General features: G+C 38.8%; 1 protein-coding gene across 1 annotated transcript in view; it reads right to left on the bottom strand.

Moving 5' to 3' along the window:
* Window positions 1-4,624: 4,624 nt before the first annotated feature.
* CDC123 (cell division cycle 123) overlaps window positions 4,625-23,900 on the bottom strand; it is a 42,883-nt gene continuing 23,607 nt past the window's right edge. The window contains exons 7-13 of the mRNA XM_045535336.1: window positions 20,474-20,522; window positions 17,231-17,306; window positions 15,699-15,821; window positions 14,812-14,840; window positions 9,321-9,449; window positions 5,502-5,639; window positions 4,625-4,905 (exon numbers count right to left, since the gene is read on the bottom strand). Coding sequence (XP_045391292.1) covers window positions 4,879-4,905; window positions 5,502-5,639; window positions 9,321-9,449; window positions 14,812-14,840; window positions 15,699-15,821; window positions 17,231-17,306; window positions 20,474-20,522 — 571 coding nt within the window. The 3' untranslated portion in view covers window positions 4,625-4,878. The remainder of the gene's footprint in view (window positions 4,906-5,501; window positions 5,640-9,320; window positions 9,450-14,811; window positions 14,841-15,698; window positions 15,822-17,230; window positions 17,307-20,473; window positions 20,523-23,900) is intronic.

A 23,900-nucleotide genomic window follows, 5' to 3' on the forward strand; every position in this document is an offset into this window, starting at 1 on the left:
TTGGGGGTAGCTGCCACCAGTTTATTGTCATGCTGCAAATTCTGGAACAGCTTCTGTATCCCCATTCAGATTGGAAGAATTTTTGAAATCTGTATAAATAAAAGCAGTTCCATCATTTTGTGCCTTTTTTTTGGCGGGGCAGATTCAGGTTGGGGAGAGCCTAATTCTCTTACAGTATGAGACGCCCTCTTGCAAAACGCAGTCTCCCAGGTGTAGATGGTCCTGTGCTGTGTGTGTGTTTCTAATGTCCTTTGTGGACACACCAGCATGTAGTTATGCATCAGGCTAGCGCTTGGGCGGGCAATTTACAGCTGTTTCTGCTTCTGTTAATGCATCTTCTTCTGCATCTGACAGCTCAAGTGTTTGTAAGTTTCATTGATTATTTACCCTAAATTTGTAATTTTTCACAAAATCTTGCCCATACTTTTCCTTCACGTATTTGTTTCTTGTGGCTGCCTTAACAAAACACCGCAGACTGGATGGCTGAAACTACAGAACTTACTTCCTCACAGTTTGGAGGCTGGGAAGTCCAAGATCAAGGTGTTGGCAGGGTTCACTTCTGAGGCCTCTCTCCTTGGTTTGCAGACAGCCACCCTCTTGCTGTGTCCCCACCTGGCCTTTCCTCTGTGTGTGGGGACCCTGGTGCCTCTTTGTGTCCAAATTTCCTCTTCTTGTAATAATACCAGTCACATTGGATTAGGACCCACTTCAATGGCCACATTTTAAGTTCATCACCTCTTTGACGGTCCTGTCTCCAAATATAGTTGCATTCTGAGGTCCTGGGGTTGAGGCTTCAGCAAAATATGAATTTTAGGGGACATTCTCCATTTTCGTGCCTACTCACAGTCATTTGGAACACTCTCAGATGTGTCTCTATTTTGTATTTCATTATGTGTAAGAGTTTATTCATCTTCTAAGCATTTTGTTCCTGCCTTCTAGGAGCTTGTAATATAAACCAAACACCAGAGGCAAGTAGGACATAATGCAATGAAGTAGGTATTTAGCCAGTGTGGTGGGTCACACCCATCTCAGCACTTTGGGAGGCCAAGGCAGGAGGATCACTTGAGGCCAGGGGTGTGAGACCACCCTGGGCAACATAGTGAGACCCTGTCTCTACAAAAAAATAGAAAAACTAGCCAGGTGTTGTGGCACATGCCTGTAGTCCCAGCTACCCGGGAGGCTGAGGCAGGAGGATCGCTTGAGCCCAGGAGTTTGAGGCTGCAGTGAGCTCTGATCATACCACCGCACTCAGCCTGGGTGACAGGGGCTACTGCCATATCTACTTTACAGATCAGGAAACAGAGGGCCAGAGAGATTAAGTAGCCCAGCATCATGTTGTTAGTAGGTGACAAAGTCAATTCTAACCCTGGTGCTCTGGCTCGAGTCTACTTGAGTGACCATTAAGCTATGCTGACATGCAACCACCACAAAAAAAAAAAGTGTGATCTACTTAAATGCAAAACAATCTAATCCAAACCAGAACTACCTCCTAAATGGTTGTTATTCTGAATGATTTCTTTTTTTGTTGGAGACACGGTCTCACTCTGCCACCCTGGCTGGAATGCAGTGGCATCATCATAGCTCGCTGCAGCCTTTTTTTGCAGGGCAGCAGCACACGCACCCCAGTGCCCTGCCACTATGTGTTTCTCACAGGCTGTATGTGTTTAGAAGCGTCATCTTGTTTTGATTTAAACAAAGACACACCTGAACACAGTCTCTCTTCAGCTCATTCGTGCCAGGCTCATCGCCCAACCCCAGAACATGGAGCTTTTAGCTATTTCTTCAAATACCTTTTTGTTACTATTTCTTATGTTCCTATTTCTCGAGCCTCTTCTTAACGTGAATACACAATACATCTGCACTGTGTCTGAGTGGTGAATTTATCATTATTTATTCTTTTCTTAGCATATGAATTGAAACTGGTTTCTATGAGCCAAGACGTGTGAATAAAACAGTAATGTTTAGTTAAATAGGAATTCTGTCTTTAAAATGTCTAAACGTGGCTAAGACACCTCTAAGGATCAGCCTGGGTAATATAAACGTGAAATTGCATGGATCTTCCAAAGACAGCTATTTCTTCACTGAGTTTTTCTGTATTTAATACCTTTTCCTTGGATTCCTCTAAACACAAATGTGGGCAATGTATTTGTACTTACACTTATTTTTTAAAATTCTTTTCTGAAAATTCTATCATTAAAATAATAATGTCCTGGTTGAAACTTATCTATAAAAAATATTAAGCTAGAAACTCTTAGAGAAAAGCACCAGACCGGAAGTTCTCTTTGGCTCTGAGCCTGCTACAGGGAAAGTTCTGGGCAAGTCTTACTGCCTCTGGGCAGCAGTTTCTGTTGTAAAGAGGGAGGGAGGGAAGAAAATAAACTAGGCTGAATGACCTCTGAAGTCCCTTTCCACTCAAAATTTTCTTGATTCTGCTAAAAAGAACTTGCCTTTAATAGACTGCTCAGAGGTTTGCAAAGCAGAATGGCCATAACAGCTACCCTTTGCAGGGCACTAGACCAAAAGCTTGACGTGGCTTATCTCATTTAACAGACACATGATTTGTATTCTCCTGCTTTATGGGTAAGAGACAAACTTAGCCAAAAAACTCAGTCACGTAAGGTTTCTGCCTTTTTGTTTTGTTTTGTTTTTTTTAGACAGAGTCTCGCTCTGTTGCCCTGGCTGGAGCGCAGTGGCATCAGCACAGCCCCCTGCAAACTCAAACTCCTGGGCTCAAGCCGATCATCCTGCCTCAGCCTCCCGAGCAGCTGGAACTACAAGCACCACCACAACCAGGTAATCGTTCTATTTTTTGTAGAGATGGTGTCTCACTATATTGCCCAGGCTGGTCTTGAACTCTTGGCCTCAAGTGATCCTCCAGACTTTGGGCCTTCCAGAACGCTGGGATTATAGGCGTGAGCCACGACGCCAAGCCTAGATTCTGCTTGTTTTTTAACAGACACAATCCTCAATCATCAACAAGAGAAATGGCTGAGTAGATGGGAAAAATGTATGAACTCAGAAAATGCAAATCAAAATGAGACTTTTAAAAACAGAACTTTTGGCAAAGTCTGCTATATTCAGGAGGCCCGTGCTACATGCCATTGCTTGCAGGACAAAGTAAGCATGTTTATCCCAACCCTTCAAAATAAACAGCTGCAATGTCTTCTCTTCAGAAAGCAGAACTGCAGGGACAAGCTAAGGAATCACATAGGTATTCATTTTCTAAATTCAAGCACAAACTTGAGATGCCTCAAAGAAAGAACAGATAATGCTAATAATACAAAACGAAAATTCAAAACAAATCTCCACGCAGGCATAAATGGTATTGGAACTTAGGACAGTGTTTCCTGCATATTATCCTATACTTAGTACTAACATCAGGGTAATCAACTAAAATTAAATACACTAAGGAAACAATGTAAATCACAGTTTAAAAAGTGAAGTGAGAGTTGAACTCCATAATTTCCTCAGGAATATTAATGCAAAAATTTAGTAAGTTTGACACCAAGAATTATACTGTTTATAAACTGTCAAATCTTGAGTCTTTTATTCTACATAGTCTGAATGTTTTCAATTTGTATCATATTTATATTTTTTAAAAAACTTGGTAAAGTACCATCTTAATGCCAGCTTCCAGAGCTATACTTCAATCAACTCATGACACTAAAGCCCTCTATCACAGGTTAATAACACATCCATGAACACTTGAAAAAGACAAAAATATTTTTGAAACACCTGTACCTCAAACAGTTGGCCTCAGAAATGGCATTTGATATACTGAGTACAAAGATCACAACTTGATCTTTGTATTCTGGATTTCACACACTAATAAAGTGATTATGACTGTGAAACTGCACAAAAAGCTAAAGAGCTTGAGGTAACCAAAAAAGAAATTATCTTTCATCATTCTACACAATCTGCCTTAAATGCACAGTAGGGGAAACTCCACTCCATTCGTCTCTGCATCCTCCTACACAGGCAGCACTGGAGTGTGTTCCTGTGTGGAGAAACACACCTTCAGCAAGTAAAATATTCTTTGATACCACATTCGATAGATACCCTGGGAAATTATGACGCCTGTATCCTTCAGATTGCCTGGTAATGTAAAGTAATATAAAAAGAGCCTTCAGCTGAGTGTCTTGACATGCAGTAAACCCTCTGTAAATTAGATATTGTTGATATCACTATCATCACTTAGGGCACTGAAGAATAACTACTAAAATGGCAGCCTTTAAAAAAAAAAAAGTGAATTTACCTCCCCCCAAAATTCCAATATTTTTTTAAAAGGTCAAATTAAAACCAACCCTGTGATAGTTTTGCTAACATATATTAAGGTGGTTATAATACACTAAAAACTTCATCGTTGATAGTTTGAAAAGGCTCTACTTTTTTTAGCTATACCCAAACTGAAGCTAAACTGAAAGAAAAATTATATGAAAAGCTTCAAAGTAGGAAAATGTTGTCTGTAGTAATAAAAGATTCTATTTTTTAAAAGGAAAAGTAATGATTAAGAATCTATTTCTGTGTAATAAATATAAATTTGCCCACCTACCTGCTAGGTATAAAAATATCAGCACAAGAAATACAGATAAATCTACACAGACTGGGTAGGAAGAGCAAGGTGTTTCATAGAAAGTATTTTATTATCAGAACAGCATGGTTTCCTATGTTGAAGATCTATTTAGCATGTTATTTTTACAAGTAGCAAAGTCCCTCCATTGTTCTCCAGGTGAATATACACGAATATAAAAAGCCATTGCTGTCCACACTGCCTGTCCCCCCCACCGACGAGGGTGACAGGAAGTTGTGGCCTATGAACAGCCTCCTGAAGCAGCGGTGGTTTCCTCTTTAACTGGGTCTTGAACTCTAGCTCTCTAATCAGTCATCTTCTTGCTGATTTCTTTTCTGTCAAAGAAAACCAAGAGTACATTAAAACAGCACATTCTAATTGGGACATTTACTCAGACAAGATCACTTCTTGTCAGCAAGTGTAATTTTCTAGAGGCCTTGCAAAAGATCTGATAGGAAATTATCACAGAAAAATGTGCCTTAACTAATTCATTAAACTAGTTTATCCCTTTGGCTCCTGGGCAAATCATCCTCAGGCATCTGAATATTTTCTTCTCTTTCTTTAATACGTACAAACACCCCCACACAGAAACACAAATATTTACATGCCCCCTTGAGTGAAATCTCCACCGCAACAGAGATTTGGTCTTTCTGTAGCCCTATAAAAATATACACACATTCTTCAAAGTGAGATATACTATGAAAAATTTTCAAAGAGCATCTGTAGCATAAAAACATTTTCTATCCTTCCAATCAATAAATTATTCCTTCAGCTCACATTTCATATTCATTATCAAATGGTCTAACTCAGTAATACTGTTCCTTTAATTCATAATCATCAAATAAAAGTCTAGGTGACATAGGACTAAAACGAAATGTTAAAAAGCCAATTTGAGAAGATGACCAGCATACTAAATACACATATACTTTACCAGTTTAAGAAAATCGATCAGTTTGTGAGCATCTTCCCCAGTAGAGAGGTCTACGAAGTCCTTGGGCAGTCGGTAGCTCAGGTAGGGGCTGGGCTGCACTGTAACCTCACTGTTTGTGCAACGGAAAGCTGGAGAATCCTTTACGAAGGAAAAAAAAAAAAGGAAAGTCTGCCTGTCATTTATTTTTGGGCCTATTCTCCAAACTAAAAAAGAGCCTGGCATAACAGTTTCAACTCCATGTTCTTTTCTGTACTAGGTAAGGAGAAAGTAAGATTCTAAAGTAAAGAAGGCACCAAGATTTTTAAAGTAATTCTACATATTCAATGGAAGATAAACATAAGGTATCTGGGAAACAGTCTCATCATGGAGTGCTCGGTGGACCCCTGAACGCTACCACGGTGTGGCCGCAGGGTGCACAGACGGCTGTGCATCTCTTTAGCCCCGGAGTGGGCCGGGGCCCAAGGCCAGCCATCTCTGGCCTCAAGCAAGCTCACACAGGCCAGAGCGCTTTATAAATATTATTTTCTACGGGTGTGCAGTTGGGAAGCATTGTCTTAGAGAACAGTTAACAGTGACGGCAAATGAGTGCTTTGAATTCCCTAACGTGTCTGCACTTCTTGTAGGTCAATTAACTTATTTATTAGTGTATCTCTCTCATCACCTATGTAACAAATTCAAGTATCAGATTTAACGAGTCTTCACATTCTTTAGTGTACTTGCTTAGTGTCTTGTATAATATATTTACACGTGGCCTTGTGAGGCCATGGATTTCAGAGACAGATGGCCTTGGGTTTGGACTTCTGGGGTGGCAGATATCCAGGTGAGGATGGTGTCCACAGAGGGACACAGGCTGGGAACTAGAATGGATCGGGACCGTGGAGCCCTAGAAAGCAGGGCGTATCTGAGTCAGACAGACCCGTCATCTGACAAATAGTTAAGAAATGTCTACTTTGTGCTGGACCTTGTTCTAGGTATGGGAGATAAATTGGTAAACAAGACTAGGAGACAGACAGCAAGCAAGCAGACAAATTAACAAGATCATTTCAGACAGCACAAAGTGTCATGGAAACAAAGAAACAGGGCGATATACTAAGAGGATAACAACACAGACCGTCTTGGAAGAGTGGTGAGGAAGGAGGTTGCTAAGGTACCATCCGGGCTGAGAACTGACCAGGGGGATGGAGGCCGCCTGTGAGGGTCTGGGAACAGAACAAAGCTTTGAAGGCAGTGGAAACCACTAGCACAAAGGCCTGAAGGCAACGTAGGACTTTGAGTCTCACCGAACAAAGGGAAGGCCTGGTCTCTGTGGCCTGAGCACAGGGAAGAGGGGCAGGAGGTGATGCTGGGCAAGGAGGCAGGAACTAGTTTTTCCCTTTTGTCATCCCTCAACCCCCAACATTTAGAAGAATTAAATAAAGGATTTGGATCACAGAGTTAATCTTGCACAAAGTTGTTTGTATCCAATAATTGTGTCCCTCGTATTTAAAATTAACACCTGTGCTGGATGTTTCACATCTTCCTTCCGTGCTTCTCAGATTTCATGGGCCTGTTACTGTAAGATGCCAGCAGGCATAAATCCCTTCATTCATTAATCTGACAAACACACACTGCCTGACGTTGTGCTGAGCCCTGCGGGTGCATCGAGAACAAGACACGCTCTACCTGTTCTCAGAAACTTGCAGCCTAACACAGGACATAGGCAAGTCAATGGGCCACTGGAACACAGTTTGGCAAGTGCCACCACAGGGTAAATGTGGATCTGACTCAGAGCTGGAGGAACAGGGCCAGAGAGGGCCCCGGACAGATTAGGATGAAAGGAAGTATTTCAGAGATCGGCTAAAGACAAATGCTCACAATGAAGGCAGAGAAGCGGCCAGAAAAGCAGGAAGGACCTGGCAGGAGAGTGCGTGTCACGGGAACCGAGGGAAGGAGCGCTGTAAGGACACGGAGGGGAGCCAGGTGTTCAAGTCCTGCCCAGCGGCTCTGGGAGACGAGGAGTGTGCATCGTGCACCAGGATTCTAGATAAATGCCGGAGACCTTGCCAAGAGCAGTTCTGCTGGGTGGTGGGGCAGAAGCCAGCTGGCAGAGGACTGAGGAGTACGTAGGTGACAGGGGAGCACCCACAGCAGCAAGGATGGATAGCCGCCGATGGCAGCTGGCTGTGATGAGGCACAACCACTGCGTGGTTTAAAAGAAGCAAGTCGTGTGACAGCAGCAGTGAAAGCAGTGCTCCCACTTACGTAAAAGTGTGTGAGTTTCTACCAAAAAGGGACTGGAAAAACACTCACTGGAGTGGTAGGGACGGTGATTTCCAGGTGGCAGGATTTCAAAGTCCTGCTTCTTTCTAATTCTCGGTTTTCTTAAATTCCCACGTAAAACTCAAACTATTTTTTAAAAAGATGTAAAATGCTCACAAGATAATACTAAATAAAAGACTCAGGATACATAATTGCCTATGCAGCATAATCTCATTTATTTAAAACGGTTTATGTGTACGTGTAAATGCATGTTACGGACCAAAATATAACCTGTAGTTCTCAAAGTGGTAGGGTTCTAGAGGATTTTATAATTTTCATTAAAAATGGGTACTTTCAGGCCGGGCGTGGTGGCTCACGCCTGTAATCCTAGCACTCTGGGAGGCCGAGGCGGGTGGATCGCTTGAGGTCAGAAGTTCGAGACCAGCCTGAGTGAGACCCCCGTCTCTACTGAAAATAGAAAGAAATTATCTGGCCAACTAAAAATCTACATAGAAAAAATTAGCCGGGCATGGTGGCTCATGCCTGTAGTCCCAGCTACTCAGGAGGCTGAGGCACTGGGATCGCTTGAGCCCAGGAGTTTAAGGTTGCTGTGAGCTAGGCTGATGCCACGGCACTCACTCTAGCCCGGGCAACTGAGCGAGACTCTGTCTCAAAAAAAAAAAAAGAAAAGAAAAGAAAAAGAAAAAAAAAAGGGTACTTTCATTTATTACTTTTTATGTATTACTTTTATAGGCAGACAAAAGCAATACAAAGTTGTTTAGGGAAAGTTTGGCTATGAAGCTGAGAAAGGAGAGTGTAGCTGGGTGAAGAGATGGGGCTGAAGGTTCTGTTTTGCTAGGGCAATATGGGAAGCTGGCTGAGGGGCCAGCGCTGAGGGGCGGGAGCTGGCAGGAAGGAAGAGGCTGGAGGAGGAGCACAGGGTGTGTGGGAGACAGGAGGGAGCGGCACACCCAGCAGGTGCGAGATCAGACTCAGGAGGGGACAGACAAGTTTGTAGGTCTTATGACAATTCAACTGAGAGAATTTTTATCCGTGGATTCTCTTTTCCTATGAAGAGGAGGTAAAAATATCTGCTGGGAGGAAGGGAAGAAACGATGGCATGGAAGAGGAGAAGCATGCAGGTGTGAACTAGCCACTGTGGGTAACGGAAGAGAACGCTGACTGGGGAAACCAGTCAGGAAGCCACTTCACCAATGCGAGGGTCTGTGCACGCGGGTGTCACCTGTCAGCGTGCAGCAGCTGTGGCTGGCGTCAGACGTATGAACTGATCTGGGAGACTGGGCCAGATTCTTCCATGTGAGAATGATAGAAAGAGCTAAGAAAGAGAAAATAACTAGAAAGGTGTATGCGATGATCCTTATTTCTTTATGCACAGTTAAATGAATGAATCAGAATTCGCACCCTTCCCTGGCTACCTCCACGGGCAAGTCACCGTTAGTAAATCTCTGTTATACTAAGCGCTTCCCAAGGGTCCTTGTCACTGCCCATCCACGTGTCTAAACAAGCAATTGGTGGATTAAAAAGGAGTTTTTAGAAATATTTTTTTAAAAACTGTCTTACCTGCTCCTGCGCATCTCCTTCACTAAAATCTCCTTTTAGGTTTTTCTCAGATATCAGCTCCTCCCAGGTGAACAGCAGGGAATCTGTGACTTCACCAAACGGATTAAAGTCAATTAGCCACACCTTTCCCTGCAGTACAAGGAGTAAAAAATTAATTCAAAATAAAACCAAACACAGTCTGTACACTATCTTTTTAGAAAGATAGTCTTCATATTATTTTCTCCAAAAGACAATCTTAAAAATATGTAACTTATTTCAAAAGATCATTCTTCCACGTCCCATTTGAGCAAGGGCCACCTGAGTAAACAGAGCGGGCACAGCTGTAAAGGGAAGGTCACCTGTGAATGCAGGGAGAAGGGACCCAGGAAGGAGAGCCCTACTGAAGATGTATCCTCCAACTCTGGCCTCAAGTCACACTGGAATTTTATGCCAAACATTAGAGCAGGAAAAAGGAAATCTCACAAGAAGGTTTGGCAATGCAGTCTGATGGAAGAGCCTTCCTGGGAGCCTCCAATGCTACGTCTAGGGGGAGCCGGGCAGAGGCGGGAGGCGCCTGCAGCCGGGCAGAGCATCGCTTCTGACTGCTGCAAGGCTAATGTGCAGGGTGGATTTTTTTTTAACATACTGGAAAGAAGTAGGGAAATATTCAGTATTTTTTACATGTTACTGTAATATGTGTCTTGTCTGCATGACAGAGCTTGATAGCCTATGAAGGGGAGATGAAAAAATTACATCAACCCTTGAAATAAGTGTTGACCTTGTCCTGTTCTGAGACCACAGGTGGGCAACCTGGTGGATCCACTTGTGACCTGGGCAGACCATGCTGAGGTCAGCCAGGTGCCTCTGAGTCCCACTCTGTTGCCCTGGGTAGAGTGCAATGGTGTCATCTTTATTTTATGTTGTCTTTCCAGACTAATGATGATTTTCCCAGGTTCTTGGGGCTTTAATCCCTGTTGTATTTCTTTTCTCAAAGGCTGGTACCATGGTACTGGCAACTGCACACACCCGGCAGTGAGCCCATCGATCGCTCGGTGACATTTTAGGGAGGTGGTGGAGCAGTTCTGTATCTCCATGTGGAGGTGGGTAATTATATGGCTCAATGTGTTCGTCAAAACTCAGAACTGTACACTAAAAAGGGTGAATTTTGCTCTATTAAATTATATCTCAAAAATATGACCCCCCCAAAATCAGTAGTTTTAAATGACTGAAAATATAAAGGAAACCAAAACCCTAAGCATAAGACACTGCACACACCAAAAAAACAGGCAGATTTGAAAAGGAATTAAATAGAACCTATACAAATGAAAGATACAGCCGATAAAATTTAAAACTTAATGGATAGGTTAAATGTATCAGGCCAAAGTTAAAAGAGAACTAATAAAATGGAAGATAGAGCTGAGAAAATTACACAACACAGAACAGAGAAAGAGCTAGAAAATGAGAAGTTAAGAGACACGAGGAAAAAGTGAGAAGCTCTAACATACCTCTACACAAAGTTCCAAAACAAGAGAGAAAAGAAAGTCAATATTTGAAAAAAATAATAGCTAAGAATTCAGAATTCTCCATGACTGACAAAGGAAATGAATTCTTAGATGTAACATGACACAAAAATAAAAAAAAGGAAAAGAAAAAGAAAGAAAAGAAGCCAAACAATAAACACCAACAGTATAGTATCTTCAAAGTGCTGAAGCAACAAAGTAATCCGCTGAACATTCTATACCCAGCCACGCCTGTCCTTCATGCATGAGGGCCAAACAACCACTGAGGGAATTTACTCTAAGGGATACAATACTAGAGAGAAATTGGATCCAAAAAGCAGCAAGAGGCAAGAAGCACCAGTGAACAAAGACATTGAACAGCAACAATGATGACTCACTTGGGGGTATAAAAACAAGGTAGAGATAAAAAATCAGGAATCACATGTAAAATGGTGGGTGCTACGAATTAGAGTGTTCTAAGGTCTTTGCATCATGAGGGCAACAGAATGTAAAATTAAATTTAAAGTTTATTAAATATCCATCTTAAGAATTAATGATAACTACCAAAATAACAGAAACAAAAACCAAACTTCAAAATCATTATGGGGGGAAGAGTTGGAAAAAAATAGAAAATCCAGTAATCTAAATAAAAGGAGAAAAAAGCAAAGAAAAGCAAACAGAAAACTCAAAATAAGATGGTAGAAAACATTCAAATATCAAATATAATAAATGTAAATTAAACTCAGCAGTTAAAACCAGAAATGGTCAGGGATTAAAAAACCAGAACCCAGCAATATGCTATTTAAGATACACGCACACACCTAAAACATAATAGCTAAAAATAAAATGATGGGAAAAGATAAATTCTAAGACCAAAAAAAGAAAACTACAATAATACTATTAATATCAGAAAAAAAATGTACTTTAATGCCAAATGTGCAAGAATATTAACAGGGATAAAGAGGGTCCTTGCCTAATGATGAGAAATCACTGGGAAAATGAAACCATTCTGAACCAGCATTTGTCTAAGAACACAACCTGGAGTATATAACACAAAAATTGATAGAATTAAGAAGCAGGAGATTTTAACATACCTGGCTCAGTAACTGATAGATCAAGCAGACAAAAAATTAGGAAAGATACATTTTCATGGTCTTTAAAGGTGTTAGGTTTTTTTTCATTTTAATATGGAAAAGTATAAACATACACGAAAGTAGACAAATAGTGTAAAGAACTCCATGTACCTCCCCACTCAGTTTCAACCAGTTATCAATTCATGGTTAGTCTTGTTTCATCTATAATTCCCATCCATTCCCCCCAAATCTGTTATTATTTTGAAGAAATTCTCAGATATCATTTTATCCATAAGATGTAGAAGATTTTAACATTAGTAACAAGCTTAATTTAAAGACATCTACAGAATACTTCACACATTAGAAACTGTACTTTCTTTTTCAATCACACATAGAACATTTATAAAAGAGTAACCAAGTCACAAAGCCAATCTCAATAATACCAAGACTCAAGATCAGATATATTCGGTCCATAAAGCAATGAAATTAGAAATTAATGACAATATTCACAACTAAGAAGAATACATAATGGGACCAGAATAACTTCCTAGGAATCAAAGATAGTCATTCTTAATTCTAATTGTGTATTATCATCACTTAAGGAGCTTCCTAAATATGTTAAGGATGTTCCAAGGCTACATCCCAGACCTACTGAATGAGTGGTCCACTGCTTTGACTGTTAGAATCTATCAAGACCACATCAACTTGCCCATCCACAATAAGAAATTAGATATCAAAGTGTTGCCAAGCATACACACACTTCAGTTGTATTTCATTCATATAAGAAACCACCGTAAAAGAAGAGTTAGTTTCTACAAGAACAGCCACAGAATTATATATTCAAGAAAGTGCCTAACAAACAACTCTGATACCACTGCCATTGAGTAAATGCAAATGAGTTTTACACTGCAGTTTGAAACTCTTCTCAGAAATTATCAGGATGTTTATACTAGCATGTTTCACACTTTTAGAAATGTAACTAGTTTCAGTTCTGTAAGATCAGAGCAGTAATTACTTATGCACTTATCCAGCTTCACTTGAGACATTCTTAACTCTTTACCAAGTTAAAAATTTGCATTTATCTGTCAGCCCTACTGAATTAGAGTAGAGTAGGACATTTGCCAGGAATATATTGAGAGACCCTGGCAAATTCCAACATTTTCAAATGCCACCATATATAATGTAACTGCCTCAGTTCTGGTATCTGTAAAATACATACGTACCTCACAGGAATATATAGACTAAGTGAGGTACTGAATTAAACAAGAATAAAGCCCTTCTGAGAAATGAGAATATTCAGGCCAACAGGCCAGGTTTCCTCACTCACTCACTGATTCTGCTGCTACCAAGCCATTCCCTAGAACACTTACATCACTGTTACTCCCACTTGAAGATCAGAAACTCCTTGAACGCCAGAGATTGTCATGTTTGAAGCTTCTTGATAGAAGCACGGCATCTAGCACATTACAGATTATCAATACATGTTGGCTGCCTGAGTGATTTGACTTGGCCAATGTGTATCAGAGGCAGAGCCAGGGCTGCAGTCACAGGCTGCCCCAGCCTGCTGGAGGTTTCTATCCATCTCATCACACAGGCTTCCCATCCTTTTCTAAGGTTTGTTTCCAAACAGTTGAAAGTTTGCCAAGTGACATCCCTCCTTCTTTGCCAAATCTCACTTTATAGCCCCCTTTTCTAATAACTGTTAATAGACACCCTCATCCTTGATGACAAAAGGTGAAAACATAGTGATGTCTTTGGACTGAACAGAGTTAAATAAACAATTAACAGTTATTTTGGGACATGACCATATGGACCAGGTTTTTTTTATCTAAAAGGTGATTCAGAGGTATCACATGTTTCACTACAATGAGACGGGTTCTTGCTATGTTGCCCAGGCTGGTCATGAGCATGGAGGGAGAATGAGAAATATTCCTGTCAGTGTATAGGTAACATACCGGAAAACACATCTGCCATCTTCTTAACAGCTAACCCAATCAGCAGTAATTACCAGATGATATTTAGTGACCTAAATTTCTTTAAAAAGATTATATGTCTTGGACAGTGAAATCTCTGCTACAGGAATTCTTAAGTCAGTAATCAGTAGCTTCCTTAAGTTTACTTCTTCATTACAGAAGTTTTCATCACTTTTGAGAGCTAAAGAATAAATGTAAACTAGCCTAATCTTCACCTTCAGTCTTAAAATACAAGTGACTCAAATCATGCTAAGAGTCTCTTAGTTGACAAAAATAATTATCTAAATAACAAATGAAAAATTCCTGGCCATATTTGAGTATGTAAACTGAACTATTTTAAGTAGGCCCAGACCTCTGATGACAGTGTAAAGTAGGACGTTAAGGTGGTCATTTACCCACCTATTAAACAAATAATCCCTAAACCATGGCACATAATTATTTAAGACATTATGACTCCTAATATTAGGTATATTTTAAGGGGAGATTTTTTTTTTTTAAATTTCCTTCTTAAACCAATACTGATGTGTAAGGGGAGATTCCTGACCATTGAGAATTTCAAACACCTTAGTTTGAGATAGGGTCTCGCTCTGTTGCTCAAGGCTAGAGTGCAGTGGCGTCATCATAGCTTACTACGGTCTCCAACTCTTGGGCTCAAGTGATCCTCCTGATTCAGCCTCCTGAATTACTGGGACTACAGGTATGCACCACCACACCTGGCTAATTTTTACTTTTTTGTAGAGATGGGTTTTTGCTTTGTTGCCCAGGCTGGTCTGGAACTCCTGGCCTCAATCGATCCTCTGGCCTTGGCCTCCCACAGTGCAAGGATTATAGACCATGAGCCACCACACCCAGCCTGAGAAACTATTTTTTGAGCAGTGTACTCTTTATACACATAATAGCTGTGTACTCTGCTTGCTTTTAAGACCAGCCCTGATTTCAAAGCATATCAAATATAGTTTTTACTTACCCTACTGTCTCTATATATATCGAATACAACTGTAAAAGAGAAAAAACTCAAAGTTATTAATGGACTAATATTTCATAATCTAAATGTCATTTTGAAAATTAAAGTGCATTACCAAAGACAGCAGAATACAATTGACCTTGAGGCTTGATGCTCCGAAATCTCAAAACTTCAAACATAAAAAGGCAACCTGCAAATGTTTTATTTACGTAACTTTGCTTTATTTTCTCTCTTTCCAACCATAATCCCTTATATTTAAAAATTCAAACCAAACACCAACATCATCTCAACCAGTTCACCATAATAAATAAACTGGTTATACGGGAATGAAGGAAGCTGTCACTGAAGAAAGTACGAGTGAAAGGAGTATCAATCACTTATTTTGGGAATGAGTAAAATCTGTAATAATAAAGCATAAAGTCTATGCTTGTGGCATGATTCATCTTTTTTAAAAATCAAATCTGCCACAGAACCCAGTCTTGGCAAGTAGAGAAAATGTAAATCATAGCAGATATAATTTTAAGATGTATGAAAACTCTCTCACACAATATTCATTCAATTCCTAAAAACAAACCACAAATGTTTACTTTGTAACTGGTGCCATTTTTGATCATCCAAACAAAGAAAGGTAGATGGGCTTTGTTCTCTGTGGACAGACCCTTTGAAATATATAATCAGACATATAAAATGACAGGAGAGAGAACTGCCTCAGTATTAAAAATGGATTCCAATTAAATAAGGTGAAACTAACATGCAAAGCATCAGTAATTCCAAATAAGAATATAGTAAAATACTTACAGTATTTCAAGTCCAGTTTTTAAAATATGCACCATGGTAAAATAACATTATGCATTTCCTTTCATTTCACTGGGTCAATAAAAAATACTCACAGTCTTCATCTAAGAATTTATACTGTATGTGTTTCTTGAAAAACTCTTGTATGCCTCTGCAAATTTCTTCCTTTTGTTTAGAAATATGATCATAGTATTGTGTGTAGTCCCTTTGAGAAATACCTGAAAAGAAATATTTTATATTCTGTTATATAATATTATTTTCAAAACACCAAGATGTGATTTCAACTTTTTTTTGGAGAGAACCACTAGAGTAGATCAGAAGAGCAATCAATCTGATGGATATTGCATCACACATGACTCAGCTGCAAAGATTCATGTGGACAGGTGAATCCTCAAGTTCCATATCACCATGAATTCTTACTTCTGGGAACAGTTATTAATATTTTTTTTAGTACAATGGAAAGAATTCCAAGTCACAGAAAGGCTTGTTACATAAAAAAATGAAAGAAGCAATTTCAAATCTGTACACATAATCAACGGCTGCTGCTTTGATTTTTTTTCTAAAGAAGTATCTGCAAATTGGTATTCTCTTCTACTTTCTTTGGGAAAACAAAATATTCCTCACTGTATGTCTGTCATACTGCTACTGTACTTCACAGAAGCAGTCTATTTTTCTTGTTCACATATGCTGCTCTGTCTTCACAAGCCTGATCTTTCAAGCCATGGAAAAGTAAACATTCCTTTAATCAGACTGACATGCTGATATTATTCCAAATACACTAAAAAGACTGTTATATGAACTTCCTCTATTTGATCTAGTCCTAGCAAAATGGTCTCTGCTCTGAAACAAGGCTTCTAATTCCTTAATCACATGCCGACACGACTCCCTTCTTTAGCGTACTTACACTGCAGTTTTTTCAGGAATTGCTAACAATATGATCAATTCGAACACCCCAAGTTTCTTTTAGGTAGATTAGTAAATGTCAACATCACATTCAATGACTGACTCTTGACCATTGTTAGATTCTATTACGTTACAGTTTTCTTGGTTGAAGATAAATTTTACTTTATGGAAAACATGTATAAGCCAAAAACAACAACAACAAATTATCTTCAATATTTAAGTCGAATAAATCATAGCAAACAAAATAGTAACAGGTTACTATTTTGGGTGACTTTAGAATAATACACTTATTTGTCTACACATTTTCTCTTGCTAGAATAATAAACATGTACCCCAATAACAGAAACAAAAGTTTAAAAACTTGGCTTTTTATGATCCTTACAATAAGCAATCTCTTGCTAAGTAATACTTAGGAAAGGCTCAAACAAAAAATAGGTAATATTAATATTATACATATTCTAAATCAGGAATGGAACCATCACCGTCACCTCTGAAATCCAGACGGACATGATGCATTGACAATACCTTTTCCTGTGGAAACTGAATATGGCTTTAGAATCTTTGTTAACACCGCATTCCAGAGAGTCAGTACCAATGGGTCAGAGGTGGTATCTGAGATTAAAACTGACTGAGATAGCCCTGTTCTAATTACTAAAAATTTACTTCATTCAAAAGCTTATCTTCTTTAAAAGATTACTTTCAAGAGTAAAAAGAAAAACCTCACCAATAAGCTTGTTTTCCTTGACAAAACATCGGAACTCAGCCCCAGGAATTAATTCACACCATTTTCGGAGGACAAGCTGCAGACAAAGGCAAAAACACAACTGTGTGACAAGGTCTAAGAGGCAATTTTATGTCAAGACTGTATCTTAATGACTGCTGTTATCAAATGGCTTTTTAAAAAAGAGGCATCCTAAGACATTCTTAACATGAGATGTAGGGAACAGAGCTGTGATCTATTATTCTAATAAGCAGGGGGAAATTGTGCTAAAACTCCTTAGGACAAAATGCATCTTTGCCACTGATTTGCCATTTTGAGAGTTCTGACACAGCACATAATACCAAGGATGACTAAGTCAAATCTTATCACCATTGTGCCATAAGTTGCCCTACAATGCATATGTTCTGTACCCCTGTAAGAACATCAAAAAATAAAATAATTTCAAAGTTATCTACCTTAAGTACCATTAGCTATTCCTTACTCTCATAAAATTATTTACCACAAAGAATCACTATAACCCTTCCATGATATTCTTGTTAAAGTAAATCAATTATACCCAAGTGGCCCAAGTCATAAATGGGTTTTAATATTGAAATTAGTAATTATTTAATATATAAACTTTCATATACTGAAGTGCTATAATTTTAGAAAGAGAACAGATGCCAAATGCATGCTTCTGTGTTTTTAAAATGTTCTTTGGAGACAACCAGTCCTGTTCTCTTGCAGCATTAGCTGATGGTAAATGGCTAGCAGCCCACCCTCCCTTATCCTCACACACCTCTCTGCCCTTCAAGACCTGTGAGATGGAACTTGAATTACTGCAGGCACCAGTCCCCGAATCCCCTCAGTGGGCTTGGGGTCCCCCACTGTGCTTGCCATCGTTCTCACGTAACCTTCTATACTAAGCACATGATCATGTTGTCCCATGACAATGGGATACAAGTCTCTCTTCCCCACTAACTTGTAAGTTCCCTAAGGGCAGGAAACTGGGTTTCATTCATCTTTGTGTTCCCAGCACAAGTAGGTACTATACAGCAGGTGTTTAAGAAATGTCTGTCAAGTGAAACAACAAATATGTAAGACAAGCAGCCTCTAAAAATTATGTTATAAAAAATATTTAATGACTTGGGAAAATGCTCACACGATGCTACAAGTAAAAATAAACTACAAAATGGTATGCAAAGTATTTATAAAGAGAATGTGTGTATATATACACACACACATCTCAAAAAAGGGAAGTTAAAGACCAAATGTTAATAATACTGAGGTTATATCTGGGTGGTAGGTTCCTCATACTTTCTTGAATTTAAAATTTTTTGGTAACAATTAAGTTTCTCTTCTTAAAAAAGAGGAAAACATTTTTAAAATATGCCTTGGAAATTTAAAATGCACTGGCTTCATTTTTCATTATTATAACCTCTTGGCTGAGCCTTGTATGTCATATTTTTAAAAAGAACCTAATTATTAAATGAAGAACCCCAAATTAAAGTATTACACAGTTTTTGACTATTAAAAGCTTATGCTGGCACATATGTACATAGTTTTATACATATATAAAACTATATGTAAATATATATATATAAAGACGTGTTCACAGTAATTTTTATTTGGCAACAAGCAATCATAGCACACTAACAGTAATTTTTTAGAAAATTTGCATAATCTTCAGTGAAATAATATTTTGTACAGGTAATACATACATTGTGGTTGAAAAAAAACCACAAAAGGGCAAAAGGTGAATCTCTCCCCCAAGTCCCTCTGTCCTCAGAGGCAATCAGTGCTACCAGTTTCCTGTATATCTTTCCAGAAGTATTCTATGAATATAAGTATACAGTAGATGTATTTTTTAAAAAAAATATATGCAGACAGGAGAACATAATACACAGGATTCTGCTTGCAACTTTTCATTTTAATTACTCGAAGAGTATCACTTTCCTAGGCTTTTAAAACTGGGCTTTAAGTTCTATGCACTAACATGATGATGTTATAGTCCCAAAAAAGCAATAAAAGAACAAACTGCTGGTAAGTAAATCTTGTGGGTAGACGATGACATCTCAACAAAGATTATGCCTCAGGGAATGGCTAAAGAATCTTTCTCATTTCTGTGTCCCCAGCACAAAGCACCACAGCAAGTACTTAATAGATAGATGTCTGTTCAGTGAAACAATCAACATGATTATATTATATACATATTACATGTAATGTCATAAAAGGATAATTAGAAACTCACGCTATGCTGTTAGTGGGGGAAAAACCTCATGAAGGATCTCAATTACAAGTGCTCTAAGATCTAGTAATTGGTAGTTTGGTAAATAGTAAATTAAACAGTAAATTAACTGTTCCACATATATGGCATAATCATAAAAGATATGCCAATACATATACTCACACTAAAAATTACTCAATATAGTGAGTCAACAGACAAATTTTGAAAGCATGTGTACGTATATACAAACTGTCTAGAAGCAAGAGACACTAAGGACATTTTAAAAAAAATCATCGCACTAATTCTAACTGGTATTATAAAATCAAAAATAAAAATGTAATTTTCATGTAAATGTAAAAATATGATTACAGAGCAAAGATGGCCATCCTCTTTTCAACAAATGAGCTTTCAAAGTTTTTAAAAGTTTTGCATTTTGACAATGCAAGTGCAAGAAGAACCAGCAGGAAAGCGAGAGCCTATCAGGGATGTAGCCGAAACCTGCAATGAGCACTTAAAAGAAAGGTATGTCCCATTTGACAAGCAGTTAATTGCACCCAAGAACACTGCTCATTTCAGGAGGCAGTGGGTGTGTGCATGTGTGGTGTGTACACTTTCAAAACTAGAAAAATACAGGACAGAAATCAGGGTCTGCCATGTTTAAACTCATTAAAATTTCTAATAAGGTTGTCTTTTCACTATCCTTTTATTTTTACTTTTATAGGTTATTTATAAAATGAGTGAACAATATAAAAAATAGTAAAATGCTGAAACTTAATCAGGTTCAGCTGGGTGGGGAGTGTAAAAAAGTGTTTTATTACAGAATATGTATATTCTGTAGTTAAGTGTATACTATATACATATATTCTCTATACAATATATATTATTTTATATGTACAATCTCTTTCATACATTTAAAAATTCAGTGGCTCTAGGTTCCCAGAGAAATCAATCCAAAAAACTTCATTTATTTCATTTAAGGATAAATATGAAGTCTCAAAACATCTTCATCTAGGATTATCAAGGAAAATAAAGTTTCTTACCTCATATTCCATACAAGGATCTGGAGAATCATCAGTACAATGAATAAATCTTTAGAGAGAAAAAAGGCAATTGAATCTTTGTTTTTACTGGTGTCAGTTTATGCACGTACATTCCTTATATTTCACATGAGAGTAATGTTTTACTAAAAGCATCCAGAAATAGGAGACTAGTGCAAATGCGATGAACGCTTATTAAGCATTATTCAACGCTATGCATTAGCTTAGGCACGCCGAGATGTTACCTCATTTAATCCTCAAAACAATGTTATGGGCTATTATAATCTTAGAGGTAGCATAATCTGCATTTTTCTATTAAAAGGCAAAAAAACTAATACCCAGAAAAGCCCACATTTAGCACCCAAGGCAGGACTTAACTGTCAAGTGCAGATTCCCAACGGAGGCAGGAAGGCACTGCCACCTTACCCATTCTCACTGTGCACAGCTTCCGGCCAGCAGTCTACTTCTCCCTTAACACTAATCCTGCCATGTGAAGCCACGCAAGGTTAATCTAATCCTCTCCCACGTGATATTTTAAAAAATATTTGATTAAACTATTCAGCCCTCCATTAAGTATATTTGTTTCTTCTTCTAAAAATCCTCAGTTTCATGAACAATATTTCATTTCATTTCTTAAACGCCTACCCATACCCGAGACAGGGCTAGGCACTGGGAATGATAAAATGGCAAAAACTTCTTTGTCCTTTAGGAGGTTAGTCTGGTGGAGAAAGCTAACGAGTAGGCAAAGAATTTCAAAACACTGGGGAAAATAAAAATAAAATCCTCCGACAGCACGAAGGAAGGACTGATTAGCTGTCTGCAGTGTGCGGAAGGGAGAGGGGGTGGTAGCCAAGAAGGGGTCCACACTTAAGGCAAAGGGAAACGTGCCAAGGCAGGGAGGGCACATGAGAAATGTACGCAGTATTCACAGAATGACAGGAGGTTAGTACTGACACAATGTGGGATGCAAGGGAGGAGCTCCCGAACGATGGAGTTACATAGAAATCTTGGACAATGAGAAGTATCAGGTATCCACAAAGGCCTTGTTTGCCTACCTAAGCAGGTTGAACTTTATTATATCCACAGTGGGGAGCTATGAAGTTTCTAAGTATGTGAGAGAGATCATCACATTTAGGCTTCAAGTACATCTCTATGGCTCAATGGGATTGGATAGTTTGGGGGAAAGGGTGGCAACTTGGGAAGCAGAAAGACTAGTCAAAGCTTGTTGCAATAGTATCAGTGAGAGAGGAGGGTCCAACTGAGGCAACGGAAATAGAGAAAAAGAGGTGTAGCACAGTACAAAGACATTTCGGAGGCAGAATCAGTACAACCTGACGACTGGTTGCAAAGGAGGGAGCAGGGAGAAGGAGGCCGGGGTGACTCTGGGGTGTCTGGCTGGAGGACTAGCTAGAGGATGGCAGGGCTGCCATTCATGAGGCATTACTAGGCAGGAGGGAAAGCAGGTGACGTGGGGTGAGGAAAGCTGGGAGAGTGCTGTATTTGGGCGTGCAGAACTGGAGATATCCGTGAGAACCACACAGCGATGTCTAGTAAGCAACTAGAAATGAGGGAACTCAAAAGAGAGGAAGGAGACGAAGACAATTCCGCAGAGGTAATAATCATATGGGTTTAAGAGCTAAAGTCAAGGAAGTGGAAGTGATCACCTTAGGCAGATGACAGAATCCTGGGGAACACCAACAATTAAAGAGTGAGCAAAGGCAAAGGAGCTAGAGAAGGCAGCTACAATCCTAGATGGAGGGGAGGGATGAGAAGACGGCATCCTGAATGTTAAGGCAAGAGGGTTTCAACAAGGAAAGGGTGAACTGACTCAATGCCACTGTAAAGTAAGACCAAGAATGTCCCCTGGATCCGGTGACTTCTGCCAGGGCAATTTTAGAGTATTCCTACACAGCTGGAAACTAGATTGCAGAGAACCAAGGATTGAATGGGAGGTGAGAAAATAAAAATATACACTTCAGAGCAGCCTGACTAGGAAATGTGGATGAGAGAGAGAGAAAGAGGACAGCAGGAACAAAAGGTAACATTTAGGTGGCTGTCTTTAGATTGCATTTTTTAGTCTTTAAGAGTGATATGAATCAGCAGAGAAGGTGTGATGACACAGAGAAAAGGAAAGGAAGTGAGATGGCTTACGTAAATGGCATATAACTTGTCACATATAACATATATACGACTTGCAATCGAGAGACATTTTTAAAAAAACATACAAACAACAACAACAAAAAAACTTCTGAAGATGTCTTAAGCCATTTGCAAGCAAAACTGAGTTTGAAAAGCTTTTTAATTTCCCTGCATATACGATTAAGTTGCAATTCTCTGCAATCATTTATGATTTATACTATAAACAATAACAATTTTAGTTTACTTGATTGGCTGAAATCCTGATAAAACAGAACTTCTATTACCACTAATGTGCACTGACTGATCAAATGTGCATTGCAAAGAAAGGTAAACATGAGGTGTTTTTTTAAAAAGCCAGTGGGTTTTCTCTATATTAGTAGGCTTTACTTACTGAACACTTATCATATGCTTGGCACTGCATGAAACATTTTACATTTGCCATCTTATTTAATCCTTACAATAATCCTATGAGAAAGGGCTATTATTTAATATTAACATCATCCATATGTATCGTATGAGGATAGCAAGGCTCAGAAAGAGGAGGTAACAGGTAAGTGGGCAAGAGAATGCACTAAATCCCACGCTGCACCACTTCTCTCAAGGACGGAGGTTCTAGAGCTGTTATTAAAGCTCTCAGACTAAGTTAAAAAAACAAAACAGAAAAACAGCACAAACACTGGTGGGACTTCAAGCTCAAGTAGTATCACTGTTAAAAAATAGCTACCACTAACCAAATCCAGTTTCCATAATACAAGATGGATCTTCCAAAATAACAATGTGTAAAACTTCTGTTTTTATACACTCAAGCACACACTGGTGCTATTTTAAGACCTCATTTTTCTCTGGAAAGCAAAAATCCCTTGCTTCAAATCAAACTAATTTAAAGGTATGTTACCCTAAGGAGTTATGTCTAAAATTAGAAAGCTAACTTTCCATATATTTAAAGTTTTTCCTAATAAAAATTAATCCCATAAGTTGTTTTATGTTAATCAAAATTAAGATCATGAACTGTCAGGTTAATAAAAATTAACATAATTATTTTTACCCTTAAATAAACCATCCTTTTGCCCCAAGGATCAGCAGATTGATAAGCATATCTCTGGAGCCGTCCACTAAACATTTTCTATCATTTAAGAAAATCATGTTTGGACTCACAGCCAGTACAGAGACAAACAGAATATTCTGGATTAGATAATCTACATAAAAGGGAGAAGGAAATATTCCAATGAATATAAGAAAACAATGGACTAGCCATAAGAATCAAAATCAGGATCTTGGGCTCTGTACTAGC

Source organism: Lemur catta, chromosome 1, assembly GCF_020740605.2.
Source record: "Lemur catta isolate mLemCat1 chromosome 1, mLemCat1.pri, whole genome shotgun sequence".
NCBI lineage: Eukaryota > Metazoa > Chordata > Mammalia > Primates > Lemuridae > Lemur > Lemur catta.